The sequence below is a fragment of the Carassius auratus genome, chromosome 38 (assembly GCF_003368295.1).
Source record: "Carassius auratus strain Wakin chromosome 38, ASM336829v1, whole genome shotgun sequence".
In the NCBI taxonomy this organism is placed as follows: domain Eukaryota; kingdom Metazoa; phylum Chordata; class Actinopteri; order Cypriniformes; family Cyprinidae; genus Carassius; species Carassius auratus.
This window is the reverse complement of record NC_039280.1, coordinates 6,130,091-6,149,332: the sequence shown is the minus strand read 5'-3', so window position 1 is coordinate 6,149,332 and position 19,242 is coordinate 6,130,091. Positions and strand designations below refer to the sequence as shown.

At 38.7% G+C, this 19,242-nt stretch overlaps 1 protein-coding gene across 3 annotated transcripts in view; it reads left to right on the top strand.

The window, feature by feature from the left end:
- Positions 1–7,571: 7,571 nt before the first annotated feature.
- slc8a3 (solute carrier family 8 member 3) overlaps positions 7,572–19,242 on the top strand; it is a 36,345-nt gene continuing 24,674 nt past the window's right edge. For 2 of the 3 annotated variants that reach the window (XM_026223633.1, XM_026223631.1), the window contains exons 1-2: positions 7,572–8,299; positions 17,124–18,980. In XM_026223633.1, coding sequence (XP_026079418.1) covers positions 17,209–18,980 — 1,772 coding nt within the window. In that variant the 5' untranslated portion in view covers positions 7,572–8,299; positions 17,124–17,208. The remainder of the gene's footprint in view (positions 8,300–17,123; positions 18,981–19,242) is intronic. The other variant, XM_026223630.1, reaches the window with a different exon arrangement.

Below are 19,242 nucleotides of genomic sequence, written 5' to 3'. Positions count from 1 at the left end.
TTGATATTAGTCTATCATAAGTTAGTATATTCATTTATGTGATAAAATAAGACATTTGTTCTGTATTTTGCACATTAACCCATTATTTACCATGATTTGGTCGTTGAAAAAGGTAATTCAAGATGTGGTTAACTTACATTCTCTTCATTTTTAAAGTAATGTGTGTGTATATATATATATATATATATATATATATATATATATATATTCCCTATGGATGGAATTTCTTATTAATATCAGTGTTAAAAACTGGAAATTGTCATTATTCTTTTAAGTTTTTTTTGTAATGGATAGAAAGTTTATTAGAAATCAGTGTTTTTACTGAGACTTTTGATCAATTTAATGCATAAATAAAAGTATACATTTCTTAAATATATAATAAAAATGCCAAAGGTTAGCAAAGAGTAAAACACTGAGCAATTAATCTGACTCTCTACTAATGGTGACAATTGCATTTAACTTAGACCTCTTGAACAACATTCAGACCTCCACCACAGAGCTAGAGCCTTACTGATGCTAGTAAACATCTTTATTTTTTATTCATCATTGCAGAGATGAACATTTCAGTCTAATTCATTCCATTTTCACTGCCGCAGAGGAACAAAATGGGCCTGCAAAATATTTAAATGTAAGATGTTGCCTAGTGGGTTTGTGCATGCATGCTTCTAATATTAGTATTGCAAACTAAAACATGAACAGTGTTTTAGAAATCTGGCCAAGGCATTGTCAGGCTTCACACATAGACACATGTACAGTGTAACTTCTCAATTAATTGTGAGGGAACATTTTGCCTATTGTTTTGTGGTTGCAAATGTGTGATTTGACTAGAACAGTAAACACACCACAGAACGCTTTTTGCCATTTCACTGAACTACTTTTCACACTGTTTTTCTGTGTAAACACAAGTAAACCACTTTTTTTCCTCACTCAACTGCCTGCATCTTGCGTTTTTCGAAGATAAACACATTTTGTGTGAATGGTCTCTTTTGCATTAATGTTTCAATCAAAATGCAAATTATTATATTTTAGGAAGCCAAATGAGTGTCAGAGACCTGGAAGAAGACATGTTAAAGCAGCCAGGGAAAGTATCTCCTCCTTCCCGTGTCCTTCAGAACTGGACCAATTCAGAAGTCAAAGGTCAGTGGGAGCTTTGCGACTTGGATGATGGTTGCACAAATGAATCAATTCCCACAGGAAGCCAATCCAGCAGCTAATGCAATGCAGGAAGATTTGTGGAAGATGCTGTGAGACTTGACTTGTCAACTTTAAATATGACTGTTTATTTGGCTCAAATCCATCAGATCTCACCTGCAGAGCCTCATCACAGAGGAGACGTAAGTGCTCTCTTCTTCTCTAATAGGGCCTAAGGTTCCTGTTCTTAAGAATTAACATTAACAAACTAGGTTTATGCAATCTTTCAACCTGTATGTATGTTTAGGGTGAGTAAGATTTTAATCAGTAAGACATTAATATTTTTTTTATTAAGATTTCTGCTATCTGTAGTTTAAAATGTAAGTTTTAAAAAATCTCACATTGATTTTCATTGATAGAATATTTGTAGAAATTAAAAACAAGTTTGAATAATGTCTGCATATTAGCCAGTTAATTGAGAAGTTGTATAGGGTTTATAAAAAACTCTAAAGACAATGTTTGAAGAATATCTATATTGTGCTGTGTCACAAGCACAGTAACTAATAAACTGCCTTCTGCAAGCAAACTTGTATATATGTGGCATATGTATTTGCATAAATACAGTATATAGGCCTGTACTGTATGTCACACGTGTGTGTGTGTGTATGTGTGAGTGTGTGTGTGTGTGTGTATTTAAGCGTTTCGTATTTGTAAGTGTGTAGTCGTGTTCTTGGACTGTGTCTTGAGACTCCTTCACACGTGTGCTTCAATTTTTCATCACAAACTGTAAGAAAACGGCATCAATTATTAATCCCAGCACTAAGAAAAGGAAAAATCAAATTCAATATTTACTGCATACTTCCTGAGCTAGCAAATCACATGGCAGAGAGGATAGAAAGGTGTGTGTGCGTGTGAAGGTTACACAAGGGGCCTGCTGTGAAACTGGCAAAGTTTAGCGGAAAACCCCTTTTTCCTCTCTTAGAACAAACACCCACATGAACTCTTCGTATTGTAATTATCTCTTAGAGCTCATACTGTATAATTAGCTGAAGCTGGTAACATCAGTATCACACACACATAAACCATTCTATCCAACAAAATTTTCCTCGCACTGCACCATTACTGACCAATAATCCTTTTCATCCATGTGATGCTGAATATGCATAGCTTATTGTTTTTCTTCATCATAATTCTGTGTTCTATAAATATCCTGATGCTCTGCAGCAGAAGGACTGTTCAGGCAGAAAATACACACACATACACACCCTCTGGCAGAACTATGGCACAGCACACACACGAATGCATTATCTCGTAGACACACAACCTCAGATTCATTCATACTTCAGCACGCACACACACATTCCAGCTCTGCCAATCATGTTTGCACACACAAATATACTGGCACTAACGAGCCATCTGGGCATCTACATACAGGGCACAGACTTACTCCAACCCTTTACTCTGTGACATCACTACACAGATATACAATATTGTGGTGATGTACGTCACAAATACACATATTATTATCATTTTAAATAAGATTTCTCTATTTTCATGTATTTTTAAAATGTTATTGCTGTGTTTTTTTTTAGCATTCATTACTCCAGTCTTCAGTGTCACATGATCCTTCATAAATTATTTAAATATGCTGAATTGGCAAGTGTTGAAACAATTCTGTAGCTTACAAATTATATGGAAATCATGGTGCAGTTCCCCCCAGAATTCTTAATATAAATAATATTAAGTTCAAAAGAACAGCAATTTAATGCATTCTTACTCATTAAAAGTGTTAATTTCTTAAAAAATATATTTTTAATTATAATATTTTTATTTCTGTTTCATTTCAAACTTGTCTTTTCTATTTGTTTAGTTTTCATTTGTTCTCACATTATTCTTTTCCAGATTTCTTCTCCAGACATTTGTAGCTTTGATTTGTTTTCATTTTTATTTTAAATATGTTAGACCTGCTAAAGATAAAGTGCAAATAGGAAAAAAAAATTATTTTAGTTTTATTTTAAAGGGGGGGGGGGGGGGTGAAATGCTCGTTTTCACTCAATATCCCGTTAATCTTGAGTACCTATAGAGTAGTACTGCATCCTTCATAACTCCAAAAAGTCTTTAGTTTCACTATATTCATAAGAGAAAGATAGTCTGTACCCATTTTTCCCGGAAAAACACGACAGGCTGGAGGCGTGACGTGTGGGCGGAGCTAAAGAATCACGAGTGCCAGTAAGCTTTACGTTGAGAGCATCTGGAAGCTGTGACACAGATCCAGAGGCTAAAATTTAACAAGAGCAGCATCAGCAACGACGTCTCTATGTGGTATGTACTGAAACTGTATATATTTGCTTAGCGGTTTTGGAAAATGACTAAGTTCCACTTTATGTCGTCTTTTTTTTTTTTTTTAAGCTGTACATGTGGAAAGTGCAGTTTGATGACAACATCGCATGTTGTTTACTTGATAGCTAAGTTAACAACACAGAGATATTTGAAGCAGTTTTACTCACCGCCTGCGGTTCCAACACACGATCGTGACCCTTTTTCGCTGGGATTGCATCATCCTTAAGAAATAAACGATGTGCAAATCCGTCGTCAAACTGGGCCTTGTTTGTAAAACAAGCATCTTCGAAATGCAGGGAACAAACACAAACACTTGCACAACTCCGTTGATGCTCTGTAAAAATAAACTCCATCCACTGGTCCCTTATTGCTGTTTTTTTTTTTTGGTAATCTGTGCAGGTTTGCCTTGCCCTTGCAACCAAAAACACACTTCTGTGACATTTTGCGACGCTCTCGCTCTGATCAGTGATTGTATGTGCACAGCCTCTCAGTGCGCTGCTATACAGGAGCGAGCGCTCTTCCGGCAGAAGTGTCCTTAGGACCCATATAAGGAAATTCTGCTCCATCTAACGTCACACAGAGCCATACTCGAAAAAAACATTTTCCGAAACTTGTGACAAACCGGAAGGAGTATTTTTGGAACAAAAATACTCCTTCAAACGTACAAATTAATTTTTTAAACTTTGTCCATGTTTAGCATGGGAATCCAACTCTTTAAACAGTGTAAAAAAAAACTCAGTATGCATGAAATAGCATTTCACCCCCCTTTAATTTATTTTGGTGTCATAAAATGTATTTTAGATTAGCATCCGTTTTCTTAAATGATGATCGCACATTATGAAAGTTATGGGATGTGAAAAATGTCTTATGTTATCTATTTTCATTCCTCAATGCAAATGTATTTATACTTCTTAAACACTGAACTTATTAGCTAGAAGCTTTAAGCCTTGCTACAAGCCTGGTGTGTATGTGTGTATTGTGTGTGTGTAACTGGTATTCCTCACATTATGGAGACCAGATATTCCCACAAGGACAGTAATACCAGTACATTTTGAACTTGTGGGGACAATTTTTGGTCCCCATAAAAAAATAACTTAATTAAATTAAATTAAGTCCCACTATTTTTTAAGGGGTAGATTTAAGGTGAAGGGATAGAAATACAGTTTGTGCGGTATAAAATAATTATGTCTACGGAATGTCCCCATAAAACATGGAATCCTCTGTGGAGGAGCAGCTGTGGTTTTGAGGAGTCAGAGGAGAGGGTGAGGAAACACACACAGTTTGACCTCTGTTAAAGATGACAGAACAGATGAATGGCCCTTCATTTACTGTGTTAATTTCCCATCAACGTGCATTAGACCTGGCTACTATAGGCGTTATCCCCATTAGGTAAGACGACTGAGGGTGGACAGACGGGCTGAGTCAGCTGACGGACCTTTTGCCTGCCACACGCCTGTCTCACCGCAGGAGCTGAGGTCTATATCTTCTGTTCTCTGGCTCTCGCTGCATCAGCCTCTTCGTGACTGCTGTGGGCACAGTGTCCGCCAGAGTCTGCCCGTTGATGAAAATGTGAGCAGCGTTTGCTTTGTGCAAAACTCGCCACCACAGTGCTAGTGTTTTGAAGAGTCAGAAGAGAGAGTGAGGATACACACACACTTTGAGCTCTGGTAAAAATGACAGAAGGGATAACTGATATTTGGAAAGCCTGATAGATAGATAGATAGATAGATAGATAGATAGATAGATAGATAGATAGATAGATGGATGGATGGATGGATGGATGGATGGATGGATGGATGGATGGATGGATGGATGGATGGATGGATGGATGGATAGATAGATACCTTAAAAATGTTGGTGGTCTTATACTCTTATCTTACTCATCAAGGCTGCATTTATTTAATCAAAACAGCAATATAGTGGAATATTATAATACTGTAAAATAACAGATTTTTTTTATTTAATATACAAATATTTAATATTCTAATTTAAATTAATTTCAGCAGCCATCTACTCTAGTCTTCAGTGTCACATGGTCCTTCAGAAATAATAATCATATACTGATTTGATGCTCAAGAAACATAGCTTAATATTATCCATGTTGATAACTGTTGTGCTGCTTAATATTTTTGTGGTAACCGTGAAACATTTTTCAAGATTTTCTTTTGAATAGAAAGTTTTTTTATTTTTTTTTTGTAAAGCGATGAGAATGCCTTACTTTAGTGCCTGACCCATGTTATGTGTCTTTGAATTGTAACTCAGTAAAATGCAGACTCTGTTCCCGCTGTTCCAATTAAAAATTCCAGTTCTACTTCCTGTGGGTGTCACCAAGTTTTTTCATTCGTGAATTGAAAGGAAGTGTTGTGCAACCTTGTGATCTGAATTGGTTGAATATGGAGTAAAAATGGCCACTGGTGTCAGTGTGAATGAGGCTTTAAAAACTGAGTTACATTGCATTGTTAAATATTTAAGATCAGTGGTTTGTTCAAATCCCTGATTTGTTAGTTGGTTAATGTTTGTGTCTGTGAAGTACTTGCATTCATTTAAATTATTATAAGACACACATTAGGCAGCCAATTGAGCATCAAATATCCAGAGATTTGGAAGCAACTGGGAACGCGTGGGGAAAAATGCCAAGGTTTTATTACCAAAAACCAGAGAGATGTTTGACTATCAGCTCGGGAACGATTGATTCATTCATTGATTCACTCCTCAGCTGATTTGTCCTTCACTCTAAATGTGCACAATCCTCCTCAACAGAACAGCTGGTGTGTGTGTTCATCTGTGGTCATTTGTTTTAGCTTTGTTATATGTGTGATAAATGATTTGGTCATGTGAAGGGCAGCCATAATTAGAAGAGGCTGGTACAGTGGGCTGATTACCCTGGGCACATTCTTTCTCTCTCTTACACACACACACACACACACACACACACTTTCCTTGGCTGGAAGTAGAACTGATAATATCAGCATTAATGATATCTGCAGGAACACAGATTAGGTGACTGATATGTTTTGTATCTGATTGTCAGTAAAAGGCCTTAGATTTAAATAGATTTTCACTTGTAAACAGCTGATCTGAGATCATTCGTTAACCCTGTACAGCCCTGTATGTCAACAGAATTGATCTTAAATTCAAAAACGTCTGTTACATTTACTTATGTCTATAAATGTCACACACTCACAGGAAGTTGTGTAAGGAGTTTTATTGTGTGTTTGCAACCCATTTTATTACATGTGTGCTAACAGCAGACACTTTTATTCAAAGCAACATACTGTACAACTTTCAGTGTATTCTTTTTATCAGTATATGTATTTCAGTTGACCTTGGCACTGCACTAGTCACAGGAACAAATAGTTACATGATGTAAGGCATTTCAAGGTAGGATAAAATAGAATAGTCAATGAGAAAAAAGGTCAGACAACATTTGATTTTTCTCTCTGTGACAGGTGGTTGGGAAGAAAAATAGTGTTTGGTTATGTTGGCTGAATTTATTTTTATTTATCTTTTTTCATTTTGATTAAATATTATGAATTTATTTTTTCTTTTGAATAATATACACAGGAAAATAGTTCTAAATATTACAAGGGTAGTTTGATGGTTAACCCTGATAATCAGGGCAGGCTAAACGAAAGCTATATAAATGCAATTTAAAAGGATAGGTAACCCAAAAATTTTAATTTTGTCATAATTTACTCATCCCAATATCACTCCAACCGTATATGACATTCTTTACGAGGAACTCAAAAGATGAAACACATTGTTTGAACACATTCCACAGGAGAAATAAAATCGTACAGGTTTAAAAAGACATAAGGGTAAGTAAATGATGACAGAATTTAGATTTTTGTTCGAACTGTCTCTTTATCGAGGATAAATAAGATGTGCACAAAATTGATTAATATAAATGTTTTTGGATCAAACTCTATTCAAGGATGGTCAGTTCCGTCTAGCACAGACAATCTCAGAATGACCCCACGCGCGCAGATGTGATATTACATGCACATGAATTATGGTGCATCTTCTCGGACCCAGCTGATGCGATGACGTAGACGCGTGTGTCCGCGTGTGTTCGGTGGAGGGTGTGTTTCCAAGGCGAGATCTGGAAAGGGGGGTAGAAGAGGTTACTTTATTTCACAATATTTGCCCATCTTAAAATTCTCCCTCTCGTGATGCACAGAAAAACTAGCAGGACAAGTTGCACAGTATCTCAACTGCATGATCAAATGAAGCTGTAATTAAGCAAGAGGGTTATTGATGCCTGCAGATGAAATGCACAGATGCTGACGGATTTACGGTTGCACCGGTGCTGACTCGGGATGCTTGGTCATGAAATGATACGAGGCCCGCTCGGGTGAGAGGACACCAACTTGTTTCCTGCGCTATAACGTAAGACGGACAGAGAGCGAGAGAGAGAGAGAAAGAGAGAGAGGGAGGAGGGGGCGCGAGCGTTCGTTCGCCGCTGTTGCTCGGGGCTCGCGGAAGAACCGATCACATGGATTCCAAGGTTCCATTTTTCAACGGCGCTTCGATCTGAGCGCGCGCTGACAGCCCCGGTGACCGGCGCATCCATCAGAGCCGCGCGAGGGAAAGAGGCATCACTTCGCCGGTTCCATCGATTTGCCGGAACTGGGCAGGCACCGGAGTCGGTCCGTGTGTGTGTGCGTGTGCGCACGAGTAAGGAGGGCGAAAGCGGCCCTGGGGTATTTCTGCCACCGAGGAGCAGCCAGCTGCACGCTTAACAGAGAGGAAACCGATCCGGCTGGAATATTTGGCGTTGCCGAAAATCATTTAGGAGGAAAGCATTCCTCATTTGCTCAAATCACAGGTACATACCTTCCGTTAAATGCGTTTGCGCGTAGCTATTGATAGTCAGCGATAATTAGTGCAGTTCGAAGCGCCACCGGCTTTATTTAGGGGTAGTTGGAATGTTGCGAATGTGTCTCGGTAAACGGCAGACGCTGTCCAGAGTGGATGTGATCAGCGCGATGTGGAATTGCTGTGGTGAAAGAATGTCTCCAAATTTGCGTCACGGGATCATTTCCACCATAATGCCACTCAAACGTAAAATAATCATTGGCAGTGCTGCATTCGTCATCGTAGTGAAGAAAGAAAGCAGCATAATAATCTCGATTGTTTTATTTTTATGATAAATATGTGGATTTAGTTAATAGCGATTTAGAGACTCGTATGGCTCATCTGGGCTGTGAACCGAGAGTCGGTTTCGTTTTTTAAACTAATGTTTTCTTGACGTTTAGGTCAGCGGTTTCCGAACGTATCTTCATCCGTTGATGAGGACAGATCACTGTACTAAAATACTCTTAACAGCGTTTCCTGCACTACTATAGTTCGATTCCCGAACAAATGACTCCCCTGAGCCGGTTCTTTTTGAGTGAATCATTTACATGCTGTGCGGCCAATGTAGACCGATTCATGAACGATTTACTTTCATGAGCCGGTTTCTTCTTAGTGAATCCAAAACGTACAGCGTGGCCAATAAACTTCGTTTCCCTAACTAGTGACTCTTGTGAGCCGTTCTTTTTTGGGAATCAAAAACATGTGTCAATCACTCGGAGCCGTTTGAATGAGTGACTTACTGAACCCCAATTTATTAGTTTCATCACGTTCGTCTTTTGACTGCTGTTTGAAGTAATTGTGAATACTACTTATTTTCATTTTGTGTGTTTAAAAGTATTAGAAATGTTATTAGAAAAGCATTGTTAAATGTCTTACCAAGTCGTGGCCTAGTGGTTATAGAGTTTGACTCCTAACCCTAAAGTTGTGGGTTCGAGTCTTGGGCCTGCAATACCACGACTTAGGTGCCCTTGAACAAGGCACTGAACCCCCAAATGCTCCCTGGGGGCCGCAGCATAAATGGCAGCCCACTGCTCCGGGTGTGTGTTCACTGCTGTGTGTGTGCACTTTGGATGGGTTAAATGCAGAGCACGAATTCTGAGTATGGGTCACCATACTTTGCTGTATGTCACTTCACTTCACTACTTCCATGTTGTTAAACTTACACCTGAGGCAGTTGGGATTTGTAATATGTGCATATAGGATTGTATAGTTAGTCATCATATGTGAGTTCGTCATGAAACCTCATTAGGGGTCCAAACAGGTAAAGAGAATTTGCTGAGAAATGTGATTAATTCAGGACAGCTGCCACGTTCCACACTCTCTGACACTGTTTATATCCCTATCAGGTATCGCCCCAACTGGGGTTTTCTTAAAATAGGGTGGTGGGAGGCTCGTGTTTGTGGGTGTCTCTAGTTCGCTCTGTCTCCTGTTACCCTGAGAGACGTGTAGCACTTCTTCTTTCCTCACCAGGCCGGTGAGAGCCAGAACTTTAGGAAATAGATATGCTGCCGGTGGCAAACTTGCTGTTGTGCATTTGTGTGTTTTTGGCTTTACGGTGCCGTTTTTGGGTGTGAGTGTGTATGACAAAAATACCTAAATTTGTACACACACTCGCAGACATGACTGACTGCCTCCAATTTTTTCTCTAATGAGCACACACAATTCGTTAGCATAAAGGCCTCATTAGTATGTTAATTTGCCTGAGTTGTTCATAGGCCTTTTGTGTGAATATTTGTAGTCTTTTCATTGTCTGAAGTGAGAACACTAAGATGCCTCTCAGCGGCAGTTATCAACAGTTGCATATGAAGGGATTTGTTGAGGGTTCTGCGACGCAGGCTGAGGTGTGATATATGCAGAGAGCGGAGGAGTAAAGACAGAAGTTCCCAAACATACTTTTCCCCCCATGATTTATGCCTAGTGTGTTGCCCATTTGCTAGTAAGTCCCAGTCATGGAGATTGTGTGTGCTTCGAAAAAGCAATGAGGCAGCTATTTGCTGTTTGCCCATTGATTACAGGTGCCAACGAGGTACTTTAACGCATGCTGAGATCCACATGATCGTATTAGCCTGCAGCTCACAGGCATCTCATTGCCATGGGAACAGCTGAGGCGGTGGAAAGGAGGTTACCCACGATTGGCTCACCATCCTGAAACGCTGCCAGTCATGTTTCTTGAGAGGTCTGACCTGATCTTGGTATGAATGAGATTCAAACCCACCATCTGTGTGATTGGATCAAGACATTGCCAACAGCTCATAGTTTAACCTGTTGATTTCATTGAGTTTCATTTCATTGAACCAGTGTTTGAGAAGTAGCCATAAGCTACTTTGCAATTAAAAGTAGTAAAAGTGATCGTTTACCCATAAATTAAAATTCTGGTATCATTTAAACATCTTTATGTTGTTACAAACCTGTATGATGTAGTTTTTCTGTGGAACTCAAAAGACAAAATTTTTAATAATTTTTAAAACCATACATTGACAAAAAGTCAATGGGGTCCCATTAATTTTTGTTATTGTTTAATTTAATTGAAATAAATCTGAAATCAAATACAATTATAAATTTCACTATGAACAGTAGAGTATATGATGCTAGCAAGGAACAGCAAGGTCATGGGTTTGATTCCCAGGAAAAGCAAGCTGCTAAAATGTAAATTTGTAACTTGAAAGTATTCATGCAACTTTGTAAAATTACAATTGAACATCTAATGTCACATGGACTGTTTCTACCAATGTCCTTACTACGTTTCTGGCCTGAGAACATTTCGGTTATGTTGCTGTTAATGCAGGGTCAGAAAGTTCTTGGATTTCATCAAAAATATCTTAACTTGTGTTCTGAAGACGGGTTTGGAACGACATGAGGGTGAGTAATAAATGACATAATTTTCATTTTTGGGTAAACTATCCCTTTAAGATTGGAACTGAAAAATAAAAGCTAATTCAACATATTATATTATTATATATAAATAATAATACAATAACACTGGTCTCATGTTGTTTGGACTACAGTATTCTTCTTTCACAGAAGAAAGTCAAGTCATACAATTTTTCTCCAGTCCACCGACAGAAATAGTATGCAGATAGTCTTTAAATTTCAATAATCAGATTATTTCTGGCCAAAGACATTGGTTCTGACGAAAAAAGAGTGAGAAGAACAGACCAAGAGCAGGAGGAGGATGAAAGGAGAAATGTGTAATTGTAAGCATGGAACAGCTACTTGCTCTCCAAACCTATCTCTGTGTGGGCTTTCCAAGCAATGCTGTGTGCAAGTGTGTCGTCTTTTCTACTGTATTTTTTCAAATGCTGGCATTGACTCTGATGCTGAGAGAGTGAAAGAGATGGTGTGTGTGTGTGTGTTGTCCTCACTGTCAGCACTCTACCATCTCATGGGTGTATTTGGAATAATGTATAAGATCTTTTTCATGTTGCTTACATCCAAGCGTGCATCAACACACACACACAAACACTCACAGGAGACCTGCACCTTGAGAATTGGAGAATCAAATTGTGGTTTTATTACACAGTGCTTTTGGAGGGTCAAATTGGGATTCTTACACGTATGAGTGCATTTGACCAGAGCTGAAGATCTCCTGAGGTCTTCTGTGTGGGTGTTTAGCAGAGAGATCTTTCCTTCCAGTCCTCTGAGCAGCTATACACTATACACTAATTCACAATACAGTAACATGACCTGGTGATAATCAGTTTATTTTTTCTCATTATTAGGTTTAACAATCAAGAGGTTTTGTTAAATTAGTGCTGTTTAGTTATGTTTAATTAACATTACCGGTAATTTTTAATAAATTATTGTAGAACATGTTTCCATTTAATTCAAAATTTCATGTTTAAATTGATGGGTTATTTGCCATTTCTGTGTCATTTTTGCTAAATTCAATAACAAGTGAAAATTGTTTGCACAACAGTTTTTCATTGTACTGTATGTAAAACGTTGGCGCAAATAGTGATTTTTAAGATTTTACCTTTGTGTGATTTGAGAATCTGCCGTCATCACAGCCATACTATACAAAATGTGTCTTGAAGAGTCCCAGATGAGTGCAGAGCTGCTCACAGAGGACATTTTTGTTGCATTTCTGTCTTTCAGGATGTTTAATTTCCACATAATGGCCAGACTGACTGCAGGCTCAGTGTTGTATGATTTGTGAGAAGAAAACGGACAAAAATGACCCAGAGGAAGGGCTGTATAGGAGTGTTCAGACTGGAGATGTTAAGCATGTAAAATAGTCATATTGTGAAATATTATAACAATTTGAATTCTGTTTTAGATATTTTCAAATGTAATTTATTCCTGTGATGCAATGCTGAATTTTCAGCATCATTCTAAAACACTGATCTTCTGCTCAAGAAAACATCATTAGTAGTATTATTAATAATCTTATTATTATTAATGTTGACAACAGTGTTGCTTAAATAATTTTTGGAAAGTTTTTATAGTGATTTTGGACGAATTTAATGCATCTTTGACAAATGAAAGTACTGATTTCTTAAATCTGATTTCTTTATATATATAACATATTGGTAATGAAATTAAAGATTGTTCAGTTAAGATGTCAATCTGTGAGGTTTAGATGTAGTTTTTGTCAAAATGTTTTGACTATATTCCCAAAAATGTGAAAATGATTGTTAAACAGCAGAAGATACAAATCCTGTGTGAATGCTTATGTGTTTTTGCATGTATATGAATTTAGCAATCCTAGTGAAACTCTACATCCATGTGACTTCAACTGCATGTGGCGTTCGCTATGCTTTGACGGTAATGTTTTGTGATAGTTTGGTTGTTTGGCAGTAAATAAACAGTCTGGTCACTGTGGTCCAGTGGATTGGATTCAGTTTCTCTGATGAGCAGATACAAACCTGCGCCAAGCCCCAAACGCACACACATCCGAGCTTTGTTTGATTTTTATGAGCATGATTTCAGAGACTCATAAAAATATTCCTGTCCCACGCGTTTCAGTGTGTTGCTATGGTAACAGGTGCTGACTTCATGTGCAGGGATAAGACAGATCTTTAGCTTCAGACACTCAGCAGCTATTCGGATATAATGCTACATAGCGCCGCCTTAGACACACACACACTTTTAGTTACGTTCTCTGAGGAGCAACTCTTCTTGTTGTGAGGGGCATGTCCTAAAAGTCAAAGCCGAATAGATGAAGAGAGATTACAAACACGGACAAGTCTCTTTGTGTCATTGTGTGTTGCAGTGTGTTTGTAGTAAATTAGAGTTACACCAATTATCAACCACAATCTGCTGACTAATTCTTCCCACATTCTCTAACTTAGCAATAAGTAGGTTACAAACACACACACACACATGGTCTAAATCACATGAATATAATCATTTGCATTGATAAGGTACAACACAAACTATGAAAGCATATTGTATTAAATCTAATGTATTACACATCTCTAAACTGTGTTTCAATTGGTCTTTTGTGTACTAAGCGTATTTGTCACTAAAAAGGAAAGTTTACTTCAGTAATGAAGATTACACATTAACAGAGTTTTTGTTATAATATGATGTATTAACAAAGAAAGTGTATTGCTGGAAATCAGTATTGCTAGTGTTCAGTGAAAATCGGAAGGTGAATTAATGCATTTATGCCAAGAAATAAGGATTTATCCACTTAAAAAATATAGGGCATTTTCAAACTGATGGGATGCACTTCATTTGTATTAAAGGATTAGTTCACTTCCGGAATACAAATTTCCAGATCGTTTACTCATCCCCATTTCATCCAAGATGTTCATTTCTTTCTCCCTTCAGTCGAAAGGAAATTAAGGTTTTTGAGGAAAACATTCCTATTTTCTCCATATAGTGGACTTCAGTGGTAGATAACAGGTTGAAGTAGGACTGCACGATTATGACAAAAATCATAATTGTCGATTATTCCCTTGAAATTATAATTACAATTATCACAATTTACATTGAATGATGTTTATACCATTGTTTGATGCAACTGCATGCCGTATTGTTATATTAAAATAAACAAGCCGAAATAATCTAACTGAAAAACTTTTTGTGCTTTTCTATAGTATTAAGCCTCAAATGTCAACTATACATTGGATTAGTTTCTTATTAAATTATAAAAAAGTAAAAATATGAATATATTATAATGTTATACTAAAACTAAAATTGAAATAATGGGAAAAACCCTTAAGATAAAATGTAGAAAGAAATAAACGCACCTTAAGCACTCAAAATAACGTAAGTGGACACATGATCCCAGCCGAGGATTAACTTTCTTATCTAGTAAAATGATCAGTCGTTTTCAAAAATAAATAAATATATGGGTACTCTTTAACCACAAATGCTCATCTTCCACTGGCTCGATTATGCGTGTCCGTGACTTTTATGCATTGCAGATCAAAATGGTAGAGAAGTGACGAAAAACTCCATCTCGTTTTCTCCTCCAACTTCTAAATCATCTGACATCATTGTTTTACATTTTCTTGTAAAAGGCGTTTGACTATATATGTAATGCGTGAGGTTGAGCTACTGCAAGATGACCATTTGTGGTTAAAAAGTATATCAATTTGTATTTGTCTTAGAAAATGGCTGATCGTTTTGCTGGATAAGACCCTTATTCCTCATTTGGGATCGTGTAGAGCCCTTTGAAGCTGCAGTGAAACTGCAATTTGGAGCTTCAACCCATTGGCTCCCATTGAAGTCCACTGTATGGAGAAAAACCCTGGAATCTTTTCCTCAAAAACCTTAATTTCTTTTTGACTGAAGAGACAAAGACAATTATACAAAGTAAATTATAAAGATATATGTAAATGTAGATAAAAGATAAATGTAGTAATCTTTCATGTCTAAACTTTGTGATTGCACACATCATGTGACCACAGGCTTCCTCTTTATTTTCTCTTCTTTCTTTCTTCCTTCATTTATTGTTGTATATGGTAGACAGAGAGGAGGGGGAAGCTCAAGGCTTCAGGCTGGGCTCTTTTGCTTTACAAAACAGTTTTTCCTCATTAGGCCTTCTGTTTCTACACTGTGCTGTTTACTTACAACCCACTGCATATGTGTGAGTGTGAGAATGTTTGTTTTACTCACTATAATCAGGTCTGGCTCTTGCATAGTCCACTTATGCTCATCTGCATCTGTTTCGCAACAGCTTTTGAGTTTATGACGTTTAGGAGATTGATCATGCAACGTAGTTAAACTGCTTCCTGAATTTTACGAAGCAGTTGCAGGAATCATAATTTTTTTTATTATTCTGGTTCCTTAGCGTTTGTTCTTAATAATTTGTAGAAAGAAATAATTAGGATTAAATGCAGGCTTTTCACAAATTAAGACCTCAGACCTCATAGAAATACTATTCAAATTTAAAATAGCTGTTTTTCATTGATATATTTAAAAATGTAATTTATTTATGTCTTCAGTCTTCAGTGTCACATGATCCTTCATAAATCATTCTAATATGCTGATTATGTGTTTAAGAAGCATTTCTTATCATCAACGTTGAAAGCAGTCATGCTGCATAATACTTTTGTATCTTTTCATTATGAAACACAAGTTCCAAATCTTCAGTTCAACAAAGTTCAAAACATTATAAAGGTATCTAATGTAACTTTTGATCAATTTAATACATCCTTGTTTAATAAAAGTATTTATTTCCTTCAAACATTCCTGTTTAAAAACATACAGACCCTAAACTTATCAACATAGTGAATTTGAGACTCATTTTTATTTCTCCTAGGGAATTTGAAGAGAAACATGAGACATGGTGGATACTTAAACGAGACATCCATTCTGAGCTTTCAAAGAGCAATCCCTTGAGCAAAACAAATTTCCTCTGGGTGCATTTCTGTGTTAGAGAAAGAGCAAATGAACTGCACACACACCACCTCCATCTCCATGTGGATTCACCAGAGCTGCTCCCACACACTCCCACATACACACTCTGATCTCCACTGGTGCAGTGGGATAAAAATGTAATGAAATAATCTGTGTCCATATTAGTTAATTATTCCCAGCTCTCTGGGTGAAACTTGCATACATTTCATTTCCAGAACATCATGTAACCTTCTAGTTAAAGACATATTTCAACCAAAAAATTTTACATTTTATAACTTTAAAATTCTGTGGAACATGAGAAGACTTTATCTGGTTTGTGATGCTTGAAGTAGACGCCAACTCTTCGTGCCACTCCTTACATTAAAGCTCAATTTATTTAAGCAGCTTTTGTCTTAAGCATTTTGCTAAGCTAACAGAAGCATAATTTATAAACAAATACAAAAAAAAATGTGTATTTCCCTGAACATTTTTATAATTCTTTTCAGTGGTTATCCATCTTGGGTTTATTTATTTATTTATTTTTTAATGAGGGCAAACCAATTTCCCCAAAAAAGTATTTTAGGATTAAATAGCCTTTTGAAACAGGAGCCTTAAAATGCTGCTTCAATAGGCAGCACGTTGGAACGGAGCAACACGCTGCCCTTGCTCTGTTGTTGATGTTTTCCAGTGCGTCATTTTGGACATTGCTTATTCTGGCAACATTCACACCTGCTGAGTGAGGCCTTTTAGCTTTCTGCTGTGTGGACCTTTAGTATTTCACCATATTATATCACACACACACACAGACGCACTGCTCGCAAATCTAACAAAGTATAATGGATTTATTTGCTGAATTCTCAGATGGGATTGCTTACATTACTTTTGCAATGCTCATTCTCCTGACCGCTGATGTCAGGTGTCTTTCCTCGGTCATTAGGAAGGTGTTTTGTTGGGTTATGTACCAGTTGTTCTCTGATTCACTCCCTTCTTTTCTTTTCTCATAGGTGGCGTGTGGAACCAAAGACAGCCCAGTGCTGGATTCCCGAAGGACAGCTAGAGATCACAGACCCTTGAGGTGAAAGAGGGTGCATGGATCGCTCAAGGACAAAGACTTCTGCCTACCTTTGGTTGGGCGTGGTTTTCGTGTCATCAGCCTTCCTCTGCGCAGAGGCGGGAGTCACTCCGAGCCCGTCCCTCTCAAATAACATCACATGCGTCGGGGAGGCGAGTCGATGCCAGCCTGGCATCATCTTACCTATTTGGTACCCCGAGGACCCTTCCATGGGTGACAAGATCGCCAGGGTCATTGTGTACTTCGTGGCAATGATCTACATGTTCCTGGGGGTGTCGATTATTGCGGATCGCTTCATGGCTGCCATTGAAGTCATCACCTCCCAAGAAAAAGAAATCATAGTCAAGCGTCCGAATGGTGAGACCACGACAACGACAATCAGAGTGTGGAATGAGACCGTGTCCAACCTCACGCTCATGGCGTTGGGCTCTTCTGCCCCTGAGATCCTTCTCTCCGTCATCGAGATTTGCGGGCATGAGTTCCACGCTGGTGAGCTAGGCCCAGCCACCATTGTGGGCAGCGCCGCCTTCAACATGTTTGTGATCATTGGCCTGTGCGTGTCGGTTATCCCGGAAGGGGAGGTCCGGAAGGTTAAACACCTGCGTGTGTTTTTCGTAACAGCCGCATGGAGCATGTTTGCCTACATCTGGCTCTATATGATCCTGGCTGTGTTCTCGCCGAACGTTGTCCAAGTATGGGAAGGGCTTCTCACCTTGGCCTTCTTCCCCATCTGTGTCATTCTAGCTTGGGTGGCCGACCGTCGCCTGCTTTTCTACAAGTTTATGCACAAGAAATATCGCACGGACAAGCACCGAGGTGTCATCATCGAGACGGAGGGTGACCGTTCAAAAGGCATCGAAATGGATGGAAAGATGATGAATTCTCATTTTGTTGATGGCGGAGCTGCTAGTAATTTGATGGGCCTGATTGAGGGCAAAGAGGTGGATGAGTCTCGCAGAGATATGATCCGTATCCTGAAGGACCTGAAGCAGAAACACCCAGAGAAGGAGCTGGACCAGCTGGTGGAGATGGCCAACTACTATGCACTGTCTCACCAACAGAAGAGCAGAGCGTTTTATCGTATCCAGGCCACGAGGATGATGACCGGTGCCGGCAACATCCTAAAGAAGCATGTGGCAGAGCAAGCCAAACGCAGTGCTAGCGTACAAGAAGTTCACATAGAAGAACCCGAGGAGTATGTGTCCCGCATCATGTTCGAACCTGCCATTTACCAGTGTCTGGAGAACTGTGGTGCCGTTCTCCTCTCAATTGTTCGTAAAGGCGGCGACATCGCTAAGACAATCTATGTGGATTATAAAACAGAAGACGGCTCTGCGAACGCCGGTGCGGACTACGAGTTCACTGAGGGAACGGTGGTCTTCAAACCTGGTGAGGTCGTGAAAGAGATCACTGTTGGCATCATCGATGATGACATCTTTGAAGAGGACGAGCATTTCTTTGTGCGGCTCAGTAATGTGCGTGTTCTGGAGACTGAGGATGAGGTGCTGTCACCCAGTAGCCTGCCGTACCCAAAGGCCTTGCTGGGATTCCCTGCTGTTGCCACTGTTACCATCCTCGACGATGACCACGCTGGCATCTTCACTTTTGAAAGCGAGTCCATGCACGTGAGTGAGAGTGTGGGCATCATGGAAGTGAAAGTGCTGCGGACGTCAGGGGCGAGAGGGACAGTCATCATTCCGTTCCGCACGGTGGAGGGACTAGCTAAGGGCGGCGGAGAGGACTTCGAGGATGCGTACGGAGAGCTAGAGTTCAAAAACGACGAGACCTGGTAAATATGCTTTATTTAATTCACATATATTTCCTTTTTTCAAGGGCAGAGTGTAAAGAGGGTGCACTTTTGAAAGCTTAGGTATATAGTGTATGAGGTATAAAGGTATACAGTGGCCTCAAAATGTTTTTTTTTTTTTGGAATGTCATTGCATTAGATGTTTTTGCAAAATGTCAAACCAAGTGTCACTTGCAAAACAATGATGCTAAAGCTAACTAGCCAATTTGCAATTTAAACTGCATGAGCTGGTGTCAAGTTAATG